The sequence below is a fragment of the Saccopteryx leptura genome, chromosome 13 (genome assembly GCF_036850995.1).
Source record: "Saccopteryx leptura isolate mSacLep1 chromosome 13, mSacLep1_pri_phased_curated, whole genome shotgun sequence".
Lineage (NCBI taxonomy): Eukaryota > Metazoa > Chordata > Mammalia > Chiroptera > Emballonuridae > Saccopteryx > Saccopteryx leptura.
Genome location: NC_089515.1, coordinates 22,120,458 through 22,137,873, shown reverse-complemented (window position 1 = coordinate 22,137,873; position 17,416 = coordinate 22,120,458). Strand labels below are relative to the sequence as shown.

The 17,416-nt window shown below is 41.8% G+C and overlaps 1 protein-coding gene across 1 annotated transcript in view; it reads left to right on the top strand.

Annotated features, from left to right (window-relative positions):
• Positions 1–12,911, top strand: part of SORCS3 (sortilin related VPS10 domain containing receptor 3) — a 631,295-nt gene extending 618,384 nt beyond the window's left edge. Inside the window, exons 23-27 of the mRNA XM_066355178.1 lie at positions 1,130–1,261; positions 2,972–3,071; positions 4,456–4,561; positions 10,215–10,375; positions 11,144–12,911. Coding sequence (XP_066211275.1) covers positions 1,130–1,261; positions 2,972–3,071; positions 4,456–4,561; positions 10,215–10,375; positions 11,144–11,208 — 564 coding nt within the window. The 3' untranslated portion in view covers positions 11,209–12,911. The remainder of the gene's footprint in view (positions 1–1,129; positions 1,262–2,971; positions 3,072–4,455; positions 4,562–10,214; positions 10,376–11,143) is intronic.
• Positions 12,912–17,416: the final 4,505 nt, after the last annotated feature.

The window sequence follows — 17,416 nt, the reverse complement described above, 5'->3', positions numbered from 1 at the left end:
ATTTGGATTGGCACAAGAAGAAGCGTTTATCTGGATAAAAGGCCTTCAGGGGACACATAAGAAAGAATAGTCATCCTCTTTACAGGGGGAGCGCTCAGTTTTGTTTTCTTCAGGAATTTGCTTTCAGACAGAAGCTTAACTTTTAAGTTTTTATCATAAAGCAATATAATCTTTTTGCAAAACACTCAAGAATAGAAAAATTAACTCACCATTTCAGCATCTTAACACAGCTTTTAGTGTTTTGTTTTGCTTTTTTACTCCTCTCCATTTTTATTTTTATGGAGTTATAACCAAAGAAATAGAAGAAAATAGATCAGAATGCAGCTATCCTAAGTGTTTTTTCGTGTTGCCTTATGGTACAAATTATTATCTTAATGGTGGAGTAACATTTTATCAGGTTGATGATATTCTTATTTACTATTTTTTTCTGAATATTTGTGTTTTATTCACTTACTTGCTATTATATATAAAGTTGTGAGTATTTCTTCCTGCATATGCCTTTTCCCTATATTTTAGATTTCCTTAGGACTGGCACTCCAAGTTACAGTTATTGAATGAAGGGTCTGAAAGTTTTTATGACCTCAAATAGCCTTTTGAACAACAATATGGGAATATGTATCAATTTTAGTGCCACCAGCCGCAAATGAGGGGACCACTTAATTGGAACCTCGCCAATATTAGCTATTTTAAGTTAATAAAAAATCCTGCTTTAGTCAGTAAAAACCAGTGTTGCTTGGCTTTTCTCCTTCCATTTGCATTTTTCCACATTTTTAAATAATTTTTTATTCCTCATTTGCAGCCAGTATGTTCATATATTGGCCAGAACTCTTGATGTGCAGAAAAATCAAAAACTACAAGGGGAGCTTTTACACATGCTCCCAGCAAACAGTAATTTGAAAATCATTTGTATTATTATTTTAGCTTCAGTAAAAATGCATGTGAGAGCAGAAAAGGGAGTGAAACTAATAATTCCTTACTTTGCACTTCTAGGAGACAACAGGAAAAAGGCCTGGGTGTCTTTTGGAACCTGCGCCTAAGCCTTCTGGCTGTCTGTATTCTGCTCCTTGGAGTGGACTTGGGGAGGGCTGGCTTCCCTGGGACCTCATTGTTTGGTCTGCACACCCTGCAGGTAACCAGCGTCCCGGAAGACCAGGTCCTGGTCGCCGTATTCCCTGGCCTCCCCACGTCGGCAGAACTCTTCATCCTCCCCCCCAAGAACCTGACAGAGAGGCGGAAAGGCAACGAAGGGGACCTGGAACAAGTAAGTGAAGGCAGACTTGGCCAGAGCACTTGCCCGTAGCTCGCAGTCTAAAGGGACCCAAAGTTAATTCCAACCTAAAAGGGAGACAGGTCTCTCCCATTGGCTTTTTGTCCAGAACCCAGGGCTTTGAAGAATAGTTAGCCTAACCCAAAATAAGCTCCGATGCACACAGACTGGAGCAGTCATCTCACTCCAGCAGTTGGTATCCCTGCACCTTGCTCTGTCGCCCACCGAATGACAAGTCCCTAGGGAGAGAGATGGGAGTGAGAAAGAGGGATCTGAGTTTCTCCGTTTCTGGGGAAATGTGCTTCTTGTCTTTTGAAGATCCTGGTCAGTCTATGCTCTGCTTCTGAGGAGAACGGGGACTGCTCTAAACATGTTTCGTTGGAGAGAGATGGATCACCGCATCTTACTTTGACTAAGGCAGCAGCATTTCCAAATGAGATTGTGATTTACTGACCTTACCAAAGAGGCCAACAGTTCCTGTGATCCGCACGCTATCCAGGAAGCAAGGAGACGGCCAGTGCCACGCTTCTCCCTCGCTCACTCCCTGCTCCTCCTGGAGTCCTGGTACATGCGCATGCGCTCTGCTCCACCCTTCCCAGCCTTCTCAGGACGCTAAGTCAGAGATAAAAATACGTGAGAATGAGGCTGCTGAACATCAGCATGAATCAAACACCTTTGCTCCCAAATGAGGTAGTCATTGTAGAGACACCTCCCACGACCCTCTGCCACTCACGTGGCCAGCGCCTCACCCCACACCCCTCCCTCCTCAGCCTTTCTCAAGCAGCGTGGACGTCATCGCACTCGTTTCTCTGGGAAATGAAGTGAATCCCGGCATTTCCAGGTTGCCTAGTGAAGTAGGCCAGAAATAAATTCAGCTAATGCATACATCACTTTTACAAGACCTCTTTATTCTGAAATAGCGAGTGGAATGTATGAATTATATCTGGGAGCTACAGTATCCATCCATTTAGATAAATAGGTAATTACGGTGACGAATAGCAGCTGTGATATTAAGGCGCGTACAGCGAGATGAGTGTTGGGGACAACAGCCGAAGTCTGCCTCTGCTTCCACGTGGGAATCATGGTGTGATTGAATCGATGTTATGTGTTCTGAGACTGGCTGGGGGAAAGTAAAGAGGAAAAATTATCCCATAAAAAGGAGGCAGCGTCTGCTTTGATGTCCGTCTCCCATTGTCTCAGAGAGAGAAAAGCAGAGGAGTGGACTGCAGCACAGGTGCCCACTTTGATCCTGGCAGGGGCCTCTCTACCGTGTGTGTATTACTTAAGCAGATTAAAGAACTGATGATGGGATGACTGACTTTCATTGGAACCTGCCACAGGTTCTTCTGTGGTAAATGAAAAGGCATGGATAAAAGAGCACTGAACTAGAGGTTGAATGAAACATCAGTGTCCGTTACCAACTTGAATTCCCTAGGTGACTTTGGACATACCTCTTTCTGTCTCACTGTCCTCTCCAGTATAAGTGAATAATGCCAACTACATTTTTTTTTTTAGCTTCACAGGGCTTCAAGAGAACCCCATTGGTAAAGATGTCCCAATAGCCTGTCCTCTGATTGAACATGATCAATTTTTTTTTTTGCCTGTTTTTCCTGGTCTCTTACTCCATGTGGGTGCATTGTCACATGTCATGCTTTCCCACGAAGACTTTCTCTCTCTCTCTCTCTCTCTCTCTTTTTTCCCTAGATTGTAGAGATGCTGTTTAATGCTCTAAACCAAAACTTGGTCCAGTTTGAACTGAAGCCAGGGGTTCAAGTCATTGTGTATGTCACACAGCTGACTTTAGGTGAGTGCCTGTTGGGACCCGGGGAAATGGGTATGGTGACCTGTCATCCTGGAAGAGAAAATAGAGGAGACAGTTTGCAAATACCTCTCCATAAATGCCTGAAACTGGCTTTGTGGAATGGGCTCCTCTTCATGGGGGTGGTTTAGAAAGATTAATGATGTCCTCCTCAGGGTTTCCTGTTGAGGTGATGAGAAGACTCTCTTAGAAATGGCCTTGCTATTGAATTCCTGGATGATCTTGGGGAAAACTTACGATTTCCTTGAACCCTGATTTATGTTGTTAATCTGCAACAGTCAGGGTTATATTAGCCATTCTCAGACTCTTAGTTTCTGAGGTTTTCATAGCCTGAGAATCTTGATTGGGAGGCCAGATCAAATGACTTTAAAACTCTCTTTGATTTACAGCATGTAAGTTTTAATTGGAATAAGAATTAACTTTTAATTGGTTGATTTGGAAAAGTAAAAGTAATAAGAGAAGACATGTCCCTTTGGGCATCCCCTTTTGGCTCTCTGGGAGAGCCTATTTGCCAAATGTCCCATATTGTTATAAGAGGTTTCAAATGTTGAGGTCCAATGTGCCCTGGCTGGTTGGCTCAGCAGTAGAGCATCGGCCCAGCATGTGGAAGTCCCTGATTCGATTCTAGTCAGAACACACAGAAGAAGCAATCATATGCTTCTCCACCCCTCTCCCCTTTCTCTCTCTCTCTCTCTCTCTCTCTCTCTCTTTCTCTTCCCTTCCCACGGCTTGGTTTGAGCAAGTTGGCCCCAGGAGCTGAGAATGGCTCCATGGTCTTGCCTTAGGCACTAAATTAGCTTGGTTACTGAGCAGCAGAGCATTGGCCCCAGATGGGCAAAGCATCGCACTGTAGAGGCCTTGCTGGGTGGATCCTGTTTGAGATGCATGTGGGAGTCTGTCTCTGCCTCCTCGCCTCTCACTTAATAAAAAAAAAAAGAAAAGAAAGAGATTTTCAGATGTGCTCATCCAGCAGTATTTCACCAGAACGTAGTAAAGAAAGAGATTGAAACATTGCATCAGTGTTGAGTCCAGAGATTTCCCATGAGCCATCTGCAGTCATGTTGATAGACCTTCAGGCTATCTAAGAGAAAGGGCATTCAAGCCTTCTTCTACTTCTCTTAGCTGGATAAACATTGCTCAGTTTACAGCAAGAACAGTGTCTCCCCAGGAAGAGCAGAGGGGTTCACTTTCCCTAAGAAGCTGTGATTGGGGTTACAATGTCATCATTGAAACCAAGCCACCTGTGCCAGATAGCATGCAGGGAAATTGGAGACTGGATATAAATATGGAACCCCCCTGGTCTCCTTTCTCCAAGGGGTACTCGCTTTTTAGGTAACAGCTTCCAAGTGAGCGTGCTCTTTCCTCCTAGCTCCATTGGTGGACTCCAGTGCTGGGCGCAGCAGCCCAGCCATGCTCATGCTCCTGTCAGTGGTGTTCGTCGGTCTGGCTGTGTTTCTGATCTACAAGTTTAAAAGGTATGTGCCATTATCATTTTTGATCATGGGGCTGGATTCATGGGAGCTGATTCTTCCTATAACCAACATTCCTAAACTCATCCCAAATAGGTTATATATTAATGCTCTTTGAAGTTCTGTTTGGCCATGAGGAAAAGTAGGAAATACTTGAGGGTCAGGGAATAAATTAGTTCAAAAATCTGAATTCTATCCAATTTATAACTATTTGAGTTAGGGAAAGGAGGGATAGTCTATGAAATCAATTTGTTCTCTTCAAGAGAATTGTAAGAAATTTTCAGACCTCACCTAAATTTCAAAAATGAAGTCTCAAATATTTAGGATATCTTTTTTCTACAGCTTGACAACTATTCAGGGTGGTTAAGTAGAGAAAACGCATCTGAAATCTTGTACACATATGTATGGACACACACATACACAGTTCCGTATCTTATGTTGCAGCTATATGGTATCTGCATTTAAGTCTCCATGATAAAAATATTTAACCTTTATTTCCCTTCTTTTCCTGTTTCTAAAGAGAAATTATCAGGAAAGTCAAACTCTACATGCATTTAAAAATTATTTTTGAAGGCTACAGGATGAGTGACCTAACAGGATACTTATTTAAAAACATGAAATTGAAGCCCCGGCTGGTTGGCTCAGCAATAGAGCATCAGCCCAGCATGTGGAAGTTCTGGGTTTGATTCCTGGCCAGGGCACACAAGAGAAGTGCCCACCTGCTTCTCCACCTTTCCCCCTCTCCTTTCTCTCTCTCTTCCCCTCCCTCACCCAAGGCTCCATTGGAGCAAAGTTGGCCCGGGTGCTGAGGATGGCTCCATGGCTTCCACCTCAGACACTAGAATGGCTCCAGTTGCAGTGGGACAAAGGCTCAGATGGGCAGAGCATTGCCCCCTGGTGGGCATGCCAGGTGGATCCCAGTTAGGCGCATGCGAGAGTCTGTCTGCCAGCCCCCTCCCCCCCCCTTCTCACTTCGGAAAAATATACAAACAAAAACAAAAAATGTGAAATTTAAATCAATAATTCTTTACCATTCTTTAAATAACATAATAATTCTACCAAGAAGTAGACTAAGTAAGAGTATCAATTCTGAAATAAGACAGACCCAATTTTAACTTTTAACATTTATAACCTTGGGCAATTGGATTTGCTCCCCAAGCTGAGTTTCGTCATGTGTAAAAAAAAAAAAAAATGGGAAAACAATAACACTTTATAGGTTTGCCATGTGGTTTAAATGTAACAATATCTATACCTAATACATACTAAATAATCAACAAATCTAAGTTATTAATATAAACAAGAAAGAACATGCCTTCCAAAGGGACCTTCTTTGTCCCAAATTGGCACATAGTAGGATCACAAAAATCATACCAGTGCAATAGAAAGGTACTTCCTAGGAAGCTGGGTGAAGTAGGAATATTATTAACTATCATCAGCTGAGTTTCAAAAGCATACTTGGTCCTGGGAGTGTTTCTAGGTACCGGATATACTACTTTCAGATTTTGGAAGAGATCAGTAGTAAAGGTGTTCCAGTCTACCCCTTTCCCAGCCCGCTTTAGCTCTCCTCTAGTGGCTATCTCATGCTTACAACACCAGTGTTACTCAATATTCAGTATTAGCCAAAACAGCAGGAATCCCTCATCACCCTCCACCGGAAGGACAGAGTCAGGTATACCTTCCTACTCAATTTATAGAGCAGTATGTGAGTTCATGTCCCTCTTGGATCAAGTCATGGACCCAAGTCCACCTGCCACATTCCCTTTGAACATGGTGAGGAAAATCTTACATATCACAAGTGGAGGGCAAAGATTCAATATATGAACAATCTGGTCAAGGCAATGCTCATGAATGGATGAACTTCAGTTACATGAGAAGCAGATTTTTGTTCATCCGAGTATTTTTGGGGAGTGCTGGTGGTTGCTGGGGATTGAAGATCAACCATCCCCGATTTACTTCTTGCACCAAGGGTTCCGTGGTTGCTGAGGACAAGGGCCGACAGATGTTCTGCAAGAATGGGTTTGTGTCAGGTGTCTTCAAATTAAGGCAAGACTTATCCTGTGACTTAGAAAGTCTTCTGTTCTCTTATAAATGCTGCTAAACTCCCTAGACAGTCAACTTATTAATGTGGGCATCTGTAAGTGTGTACACTTCAATACTTGGACCTATGCCAGTGCCATCTATGAATTATTCTACCTTTGTAGTCCCCGAATAGCAGCCAACCCCCTCTATGTCCCTGACGGTGAATCCTGCAGCCAAGGCTACAGGACACAAACTCCAGGCCAACCAGGTCAACAGCAGAGTCAGCTAAGAGTTACTGATCAGCAGTTACCTTTTTTTCATTTTCTTTTTTTTTAAGTTTTTCTCTCAATGTTCCAGCCCTTTGGTGGAGGTCTTGTTGGCTCCTCTTTTATTCCTTTGGTCTCCTTTCCTCCTCATCACCTGGAACAGCCATGATGGCTCTATGGGGGGTGCCTGGCTGGCTGACAAGTAAGGGGCAGTTTCTTAGCCCCGAGTTCCAGAGTCTCCTTTGTGTCTTTCGTTATTGTCCGAAAGAAACTGCAATGATAAAAATACTCTATTGTCCGACACCATGGTCACTAATACGATTGAGGAACTGAGTTTTTAAGTTGTATTTAACTTTAGTTCATTTAAATTTCAATGGCTACGCCTGGCTAGTGAACATGTGTATAACACAGCATAGGAAAAGGGCAATTCTGTTTGGGTTTCCTGATCACTGGCTATGCTGAGTTTTCAGACCCAAAACTTTTCTCTCTAATTACAACATTAGCTCATTACACCATTCATTCATTCATTCATTCAACAAGCACTCATTGTGTGTCTACTGTTGGCCAGACACTGAAAGCCATCTCAAGATCCCAAGTCCTCACTTAGTAAAGGAAGGAAAATAGAGTTAGCATGAGCCTCAAATTTCCTTCAAGTAAATAAATATTAATCACCCTATCTCTCACATTTGACTTTGTTCTTGTATAGTAACTGCTATTATGTGTCATTTTAGGTAATATAATTAAAAAAATCATTGTGAGATGGATTTTATTTTCTGAAAACTCTGCCTAATAAGACCTTCTTTCTATACTATAGATTCAGCTTTTTTCTGGTTATCCAAGAAAACTTTTGCATGTTTATATTTCTTTCAGTTCTTTTCTTCAGGAAGGATTTCATCATATTCTGAAACCTACTTCACTTTCTCTAAATTTCCTCCCATGGGCTTCTAATGCCTATCATAGTTGGAACAGACAAATAAAAACCGAAGTGTTGATAGGTGACTTGGGTTGATCCATCTTCCTGCTCCTATTAAAACCTATATGAATGTGTAGCCCAAGACATTCTCTAAATCTACTTCCCACATTTCTTATAGAAACTTTGGGCTTCATCTTGACTTAGATTCTCAACAGTCCTACAAGTGGATATGTTAAGAAATAAAAAGCAATCTGGCAAAATTTTTAACTGCTGAAAATTGTAACATAAAAAAATCCATTCCCTTCCAACCATCTATTAAAAATGTTGGAAAAAAAATATCTGCTTGTTTTTAGAGACTGAAATAAAGTGTACAGTTTTTATAAGGGCAAATTTATCCAAGTCCTCTCAGGTATCATTAGGGGACAGTGAGCTCTGGCTACAGTTCTGAACTTATTCAGGCTTGAGTGATCAGTAATGATTTGACTGCCCCCGGGACCTAACAAATATTAAGGTTGATTGCAATGTTCATGAGTAATATGTACTTTTATGATTAGAAGAAATCTAAGTCATTAGGCCGTGTTTCTATTTAGATAGGAAGTAGGGGCTAGCATGAATTTTTAATTAGACACATTTAGAAAGCCTGCAGTTTGTTGCCTCATACAATCTATTCAAAGTTCTTGTAAGTTGTTTTACACTGGTTCAGACCTGTAAGAGTCATGAGGGCACCTCCTTTAATGCATAGAAAGCAGCCATTAAAGATGTAAAAACTGAATGTAAAGGAAAGATAGAAACTACCCATGTTTTAAACTTACTTTTTGGATCTTGGAATGAGGTTGGGAATGTAGAGGCTTGAAAATATTCCTGGTTGGTGCCAGGACAACAGAGTGACTCTCCTTTAGAAAAGCACAGAATGTTCTGGATTGGGGGTAAGTGTCAGATGTCTCAAGTCTTAATAACGTCTATGCCAGTAGTCAGCATCTTGAAATGTCTCGATGTCAGTCCAGTTAATATGTTAGAGAGAGCTCTTCCAGATATAATATTCCAAGATCTAAAAAACATATCATTATTTTGTTAGAGAACGTAGTAGAAAGTAGAAAGAGCCCAGGCTTTGAGGTCATGTATTCATTCATTCAACAAATCCTTACGGAATGTAAGCCATGTGCCAAGCATGTGCTAAGGTAAGTGTATAGCAGTGAAGGTAAAAACAGAGACTTTACATACATTGGGCTTTTAGCCTAGTTATAAAGACAGCAAACAAGTCAACAGACATTGCCTGTTACATCACCCTAAACCAACACCCTATTCATTTTTTTCACAGACATTGTCACATTACATATTTATAAGAGGAGAGGTTGGGTGGTTAGGAGAAACCCTTGGAAATATCATGTCAGCCAAGTTCTTAAAGACACTATCATGGGAAGAGTAGAAGGAGGTGTGTTACAGAGGGAATAGTTGCTTCAAGTCACCAAGATAAGGACAAGTTTGATGTATTCAATGTTAGAGTATTGTAACTCAAAGTTTGGGTCTCAGATCAGTGGTATCAGCATCACCTAGGAGCTTGTCAGAAATGCAGAATTTCAAACCATCCTGTCCAGGCCTAGAGTCCCAAATGCATAAAGCATTTAATGAGAACGTGGGTGATGTATAATCACTTTATAGTTTGAAAAGCCCGGGAATATAGAAACTCAAAGGAGGCTCCAAAAGCTGGGACACAGTGGGTCAGGAGGTAAAAGAAATGGGCCAGGAGGTGAATCCTTTGAGCTCTGAATTTGAACCTGCCTGTTCCTCCAACCTCAGATCTGTCTGCCTTGTTTCTCAACATACTGGTTCTATGTCTTTGAAGGAAGTTATTTAGCTTCTCTTAATCTTTGCCTTAATCCTCTGTATCATCCTAAAGGAAGCTACTGTTACTCCTATTGAACAGATGAGGAAAGATGAGGAAACTGACTATGGAAGTATTTAAGATATTTGGCCCATGAATAGTGTTCTGAAAATACTAGCAAATGGCTATACATCTTGTCTTTTTATTTTCTAGCTATTCATAAAGGAAAACAATATGAATTGATTAAATTGATGCAACATTAGAAAAAAAATGTTATGTTTTTTCACTATGATACCACATGAGTCTTAAAGTCCAGCTCCTTGAAACATGTAATACTGGATAAGTGTTTTAAGGGTTTTTGTGTATACCTGATCGACAGCATTGCCCTTCTGTTTATACCTGCTGGGTTTTTACTCCAGAAGAAGGTTCATTCCTCGGGGTGTTCTGTGGTTTACATTTGGATCTCAGGCCTTGTGTTTCTAGGTCTCATAATTCCAGTGGCTAGGTGACCAGCTCCTTTCCCTGACATTGGCCTGTCTTATAAATAGCTTCTTCCTCCTGCTTATTATCTGGGGTTTCCAAATGCTCAAGCTGGACATACCCTGTAATCATAATTTGCTTTTGCTTCCGGCGGTGTAGGAAAATCCCCTGGATTAACTTCTATGCTCAAGTTCAGCATGACAAGGAGCAGGAGATGATTGGGTCAGTGAGCCAAAGTGAAAACGCCCCCAAAATCACACTCAGTGACTTCACCGAGCCTGAGGAACTGCTGGACAAAGAGCTGGACACCCGGGTCATAGGTATGTGTGTGCTGGAACCACCAAGTCCCTCTGTCCTCTAACTGCTAGCGTAGCCCACCCACTCAGCCTGTTCTTCAGATAGTACTAGAACTGGCTTCAGCGACATAATCATGTTCAAAAATTTGCTCACCACCCCTGGCCACATGAAATTGGCGGAATTTTTTTCTCTCAAAACTAGATTAAAAGTGTTGGAATCAGAGTGGGGAAGGGATGGGGCCAATTATCCATCACTGTTGATCTTTATCTCTTCTGCAAAGCAAAAACATGATATGTCCTACTTAATAATCACACAAATGCAGGCTCTGACATCAGATAGCCCTGGGTCCTTTTTCCTGCTCAGCCAATCCACTCGCTCTGCCAGCTCTGTGACTTCCCTGTGCCTCACATTCCTCATCTGTCACATGGGAACAATAGTACCTACCTTCTGAGGTCACTGTGATAAAAGAATGACATTACATCATTAGCCCAGTGCCTGCCACATTGTAAGTGTTCAGTACATGTTGGCTATCTCTATAGTTGTTAGTAGAGTATAAGATGATGACCTGATATCGCTCCTACCTTGTGTCCTGGTGTGGGAGATGGCAAACATTGACTGTAGATGACATAAGCCAGCGAGATGATTGATAGGCTAGAATACCCAGGCACCCCATTTAATAAATAACTATGGAGCCCCTGTTCAAGATGGCTTGGTATTCAGCAGGAAATCAAACAAAGCCTCCTGCCCTTGTGAAATTTATGTCCTCTCTCCCTGTCTTCTCACCCCTGCAGGAGGCATTGCCACTATCGCAAACAGCGAAAGCACAAAGGAGATTCCGAACTGCACTAGTGTTTAACACCAACAAGCCACGTGGTCAACCATCTCTCTGACTGTTTAGTTTTGATGATGACTATTATTCTTATTATGGAGAAAAAAATGAAAATGTCTTTTTTTACCCTTTGTTTACCAAGGGCCCCTTCATAAATAGCAGGAAGATGCTTAGCTTTGGGAGGCAAAGGCTTTCTTGGCTGATTAGAAGGAGATGAAAAGGATACATGGCTGTCTTTATGCTATGGGCAAAGATCGCACCTTACCTTTACCATGGCCTCCTTGCTGTATTCTGTCACCAATGGTGCAAGGAACTCTCTTTTCTCCTTGTGGTCTATCTTTTTTATTTTAAATGTTGGTTGGCTTTTCATTAACCTCCCATCTCCCCAAGTCACGCAACCCCCCCCCAGCACACACACCTCAAACATGAAGCATTTCCCAGTTAGACCTGCAGGAGGTAGGTGGGTGGGGAGCAAACGGGGCTGCATAGAGTGTGTACCCCTTTCTGAAGAAGACCCTGCCTCGTGCATGTCCACAGCGAGGCGACCGATGGCTGATTGTATATAATTACAATGTACATAGCTTTTTATTTCCTAAGAAATAATTTAATGTTTAGTAAAAAAGAAAACAGAAAAAAGAAAGACATGCGTGTTGGCTTATGCACTTACCCTCAGAGCTGACCAACCCCGGGCCTGGTGGGTGTGTTGGGTTCTGGATGCTCTCCAGTTATTTGTCACAATTAACTCTTGCATCGCTGTGTCCATGCCATAGCTGGTTTCTACTTATGTATATAAGGGGGATGGGGGGCTTCTTTGGGACAACTGGTGAAGGAAGGACGATAGCAACGTCATAGAACGTGGAGTCTTATTGTTCCATCAGTGACATGGAAGAAGTTGCAAGACGAAGCTCACTACTGACTTCCAACTGAGATCCGGATGGAGGTACAAGGTTTCCCTCCAAAAGGACAAAATTGAGAATATCAGCCTGCAAAAAATGGTCTTCTCTAATAAAGCCAGGCAATGGAACTAAAAATGACAATGATTCAGCTTGCTGGTTGGATTCCAAAGAAATGTATAATGTCTTTGGGGAATTCTTGGAAAAGCCCTCTGGGCATTATCAGGTGAAGCCCAGCGAGTGCCTCTTGGCATAGGAGGAGTTAGAAAGGTTGGGAGGGAGGTGATATTTGTGGAATCATGAGTCCATGCAAACCCTCCAGGCCAAATAGCGGTCTAGTCTTTAATGATATTAGTCAAAGATGATTTTAGCCAAGCTGTGCTACTTGCTTGTCAGATGTACACAACTTCCTTAAAGTCAAATGTCTGCCTTCAGTTCCCTTAAGATAGTTCTTACCTCTGGAGTGAGTGGCTTTCAATGCCAGGGTTCTCTTCCCAGCACCCCAGCCCCTTCACACATTGATACATGTCAGTTGTTTTCAGTAGGGTCCCTTGAAGCCATGCTGTAAGCATTTTCTTATTTTCAGGCTCAGCCTGTGCACACTGTTTTAGAAAAGGATATTCTGTATATATATGGGAGGAAAGGCCTAATTTTTACCTGTTAATACTTGTGGGATGTCATTCACATTTCTCTCTGAGACTCAGAGAATGTGATCTACTGAAATCTGGCTGGCTACATCATCAATCAGGATTGGGAGTAATTTTAAAGATCCTCCTTTTTTTGTTTCAAGGGTTAAATGGGGCAGACAATTGCAATACTTGTACTAAACACTGGAATACAAATGCATGAGTCATATCTATATATACAGTATATGTACATATACTGTTCTTGGTTTTATTGTTCCATTTGAATATTTCTACTGTAAAAAAAAAAGACAGTGGTTTTGAAATTGTTGAAAATAAATGTATTTTTGTACATCAAAGCTATATATCTGTCTGAGATTTTTTGGGGGCAGTTTTCTTTATTGTATCAGTCAACTACTGCAACAATAATGCTACATGACAACAGAATTATTTCAAATAGCTTATAACCACAAATATTTATGCTTTGCACTTGAGTCTTCAGGTTGGCTGCATTTTGACTGAGCTCAGTCAGGACAGACCAGGCTTCCCTGAGCTGGTTTGGATGCGGGCTTCAGTTGCTTCAGGTCTGCGCCAGGAATTTTCATCATTCTGAGGCCAACAGCTACATGGGTATGATTTTTTTTTTTCATGGTGAATTACAGAATTCCAAGAGATACCTGCAGAATACTCTATATCTCTAACGTCTTGGTTCAAAAGGGTCACTCTATATACCAGTCACCTATGTTTCATTGACTAAAGAGAACTACATGGCCATGTCCAACATCAATGGTCTAGGGCCAAGTTTTCCATCCCGATGTTTGTGGGCAGGATTTCTGGGCAGATGTCTTGGTAACTATATGGACTTGGAATCTGATCACTGCTCCCAGTGAGCAGTAAAGGTTTAGTCTAGCTCAATTCTTGAAGATTTCAGCAGAAGAAATAAAAACAGGAGAGGAAATTAATAAGACATGCATTTTTTTTTTCTTCCCTTCCCCCTTTTGCATGCTATTTGATGCATCACACCAGTAACAAATCTTCTCTTTCCCAGTGCTGAGTAAAGAATTTGGAAGGATGAGCAAGTAAGTGGTTCTTCTCCACATTAGGTAATAAGGGAATGTGAACTAAGTAAGTATCTACAGTAAGGGCTGTAAGTTGGAAGTTTTAGTATTTATAGTGTTGAAATATGTGATTAATTTCCATGGATCCCAGAAACCCGAGAAACCAGAATGCTTTGGTCAATACTATGTTACCATATTTTAGATACCAGCTAGCCAATCTGGAATCGTATATTCTGAACTCAAATTGAAGATGTAGGTTTAAACAAAGTAGGCTTTATTTTTTGATTTGCAAATGTATTTTAAAATTACACATTATTCTTAGTATTACTGCTCTTGTTTGCCAGTCACCTTTTTAACAAATCTATATTATATAAGTAACTTCCTCAAATATTGCGGTTACCCTATGGTACCTCTCAAAAAGTAGTAGTAGGTCTTTTCAGTCTCATAACATAAGTGGCTCATAACATAAAATGCCAGCACATCTTTAAGGGATTTTTAATGGTTTTGTGCTTCCCAATTAATGTAAAGTATCTAATATTCTTATCCCAAGTCAAAAGTGGATACTCTAAATATGTTAGTTTTTGCTTTCCAATGGGATCTAAGTTCTTTCCATGTTTATTTTATATCCATTTGATAAAATTGCTCCACCAGATTTAAAAGGACAAACAAGAAATAAAGGGGTAAAATAGTGTGAATTAGATGGTTTATTCAAGCCCATTGACGCTAAGAGTATGGCTTCTGTATCCGCCACTAGCAAAGTTCACTCAGATTTCTGAGTACTAGACCAGCAAAGGCAGACGGCTGGGAGTGTGATTGATTTTGTAGCTAATTCTGTTAGATTTCTCACTAGGGGTGAGGACACTCTTTACCTCAGAACTGTCTTCTCTAAGGCAGTTCTAGACTTTATAATAAGCCTACAGAGCACTCTGGAGTCCAGCTATTAGTACCATAAGCAGATTATCTGAGGATTCTCATGGGCACTGATGTTTGACAATAACAGCTTTATCTGACACAAAGTGGTAGTTCAGGGAGCATCACTGGGTAAAAGCCACCTGCCCTGGCTCCTGTTATCATGATGCAAGGTACCTTAATTGAAAGAAGTGAGAACAGGTTCCAAATTTACTCATTTTCTTCTGGGCAACAGCTGCAACTCTGAGTTACCTAATTGAATTATCTGGAACAAAAACCTACTGTGAATCAAGCTGGTGATATATTGTGCCCTGGAAAGAATACTAAGTCTGGAATTAGGAGATCTCTGGCTTTCAGCAAGTCATTCTGGACCACAATTTTCTTGTTTGTAAAAGGAAGACACTTTCTGGCCTGCCTCACTGGCTAGCTTTGCTTTGCAGAGATTATTGAGAGATGACTAAAATGAGCAGCACTTAAGAGAACTCTCTCCATCTGTAGAGGGTACACTGAGACTCAAAGAGGAAGGTGACTTCCCTAAGGTTGCACAGCAAATTAGTGCAGAGCTTAAGCTAGAATCCATGTCTTCTTTCTACCATACAAATGCAAGGCTTTTCTTTCCCCTAACAAATACAAAGCTAACTGAACTGCAAATCATTGAGTGTCAGTAGGGTGCCCAATGGTTATGCCAATATGGCTTTCATGTTTAAGATGTCCAGAACAGTTCAGAGTCTAACTCCTCAAGAGTGCTTATCATTCAGTGGCTTACAACCCTCTGCATGCTGTTGCCTGCTGACCCACTTGCTTAGCAGCCCATGGCCTGGTGCCCTCGCTTCCCTCATTGGACTGAAGTAAGGCTGCCCAACAGACGGCTGCCAGGCCCTGACTTCACATGCTGCACTGCTCACCTTTTAAAGTGGTTGGCCTTGTTTAGGGGGAAGAAAGCCAAAGAACAAACAGAGGCAGTGGGGATGCCTCATCCTAACATATACACCAGATCATGCCAAATTCTCTTGTCTGCTTCAATGGTACTGCCAAAGGAGACCAGGTGTAGCCAAACAATTACTTTTCAAAGTACCATAGCATCATGATGTCCCTTAAATTTATATTAGTTACCATTAACTTTATAGTAGCAGAATGCCTTTAAAATGCTCTTTGCCTGTGTGTTTTTAGACCATAAATCATGATGAAAATAAGGTTCGTTCAGAGAGGAATCAATGGTCGTTGTATACTAAAGAAAGGGAGGAGAGCTGGGCTACATTTGAATTTAGTCTTTGACTTAAAGTCTCAATAAAACTTGGATTCATTACTTTTTAATTATCTGGGGTTTGAGGGGGGGAGGTCAAATACCATAATCAGGGTCCAATTTCCCTAAATTGATAATAATGACATCTATCTCACAGGGTTGGGTCTCAGATCAAATGAGATAATCTAGGTACACAAAATGACTTGGATTTGACAATGACTTGAGTCTGAGAGTTTCTAGTTCTGTCTGCTAAATCCTCTTCTTCTTTCCTCCCTGGTCTCAAGTTGTAAAAACGACCTGACCTAGTCTCTCACTGAGGGCTGTGCTCTCAGGGAAAGAATTCCAAAATTTCTGGGGAGATTTACCATCTCCCACAATTTCCAAACAGAAGGAAGAGAATTTTTCTTACAACTCATTATTAACACCTTGATTCCAAAAGTCACTGTGGCTTTTGTTTTTAATACAACTGATTTAATTTTCCTTAGTCCATTTGGAAGGGATAAGAAATGAATGTTTTTAGGCCCTGGCTGGTTGGCTCAGCGGTAGAGCGTCGGCCTGGCGTGCGGGGGACCTGGGTTCGATTCCCGGCCAGGGCACATAGGAGAAGTGCCCATTTGCTTCTCCATCCCCCTCCCCTCCTTCCTCTCTGTCTCTCTCTTCCCTTCCCGCAGCCAAGGCTCCATTAGAGCAAAGATGGCCCGGGCGCTGGGGATGGCTCCTTGGCCTCTGCCCCAGGCGCTAGAGTGGCTCTGGTCATGACAGAGCGACGCCCCGGAGGGGCAGAGCATCGTCCCCTGGTGGGCAGAGCGTGGCCCCTGGTGGGCGTGCCAGGTGGATCCTGGTAGGGTGCATGCGGGAGTCTGTCTGACTGTCTCTCCCCGTTTCCAGCTTCAGAAAAAAAAAAAAAATGAAATGAATGTTTTTAATGCTGTATACATTTAGACAGTAGGCTTTCAGGTTCTGAAATGCAGCCACTCTTGCCAAATGTGGAGAAGCCCTGGAGGCAGCCATGCTGCTGGAACAAGAACACTTTGGCCTTGCCTACTCATGGTTTTGGGCTCCAGTATATAGAACTTGCTTCTTGTTTACCCTTCCTTCTTGTACAATGCTTTTGTGATGATGTGTGCAGTTTCAGGTTCTGGGGTCCCTCAAAGCCCCTGTAAGGATCGTTGGCTTGAGTTTCTTTATCTTTACACATTGAAAAATAGTCAGATAGGCCAATTATTTGTTTAAAAAATACCCTTTTCATGGATCTGGAGGTATGAAGAACATGGTTTCTTGCTCTTTCCGAGAGTGAACACAGGATATAGATTCTTTGTATATGTCAGGAAAGACAGAGGAAAACAGATCATGACAGGCACGCATGCCATCTGTCACTATAGCTTAGTCTCTGGGGAATGGCACTGTTTGCAGCTATTAGAAATGAACCAGATAAAGTGGGGCCTTCAGTGCACTGCTCTTGAGAAAGTATGTGGTCTGGTCCCTGAGGAACAAAGACTTCCTCAGCTG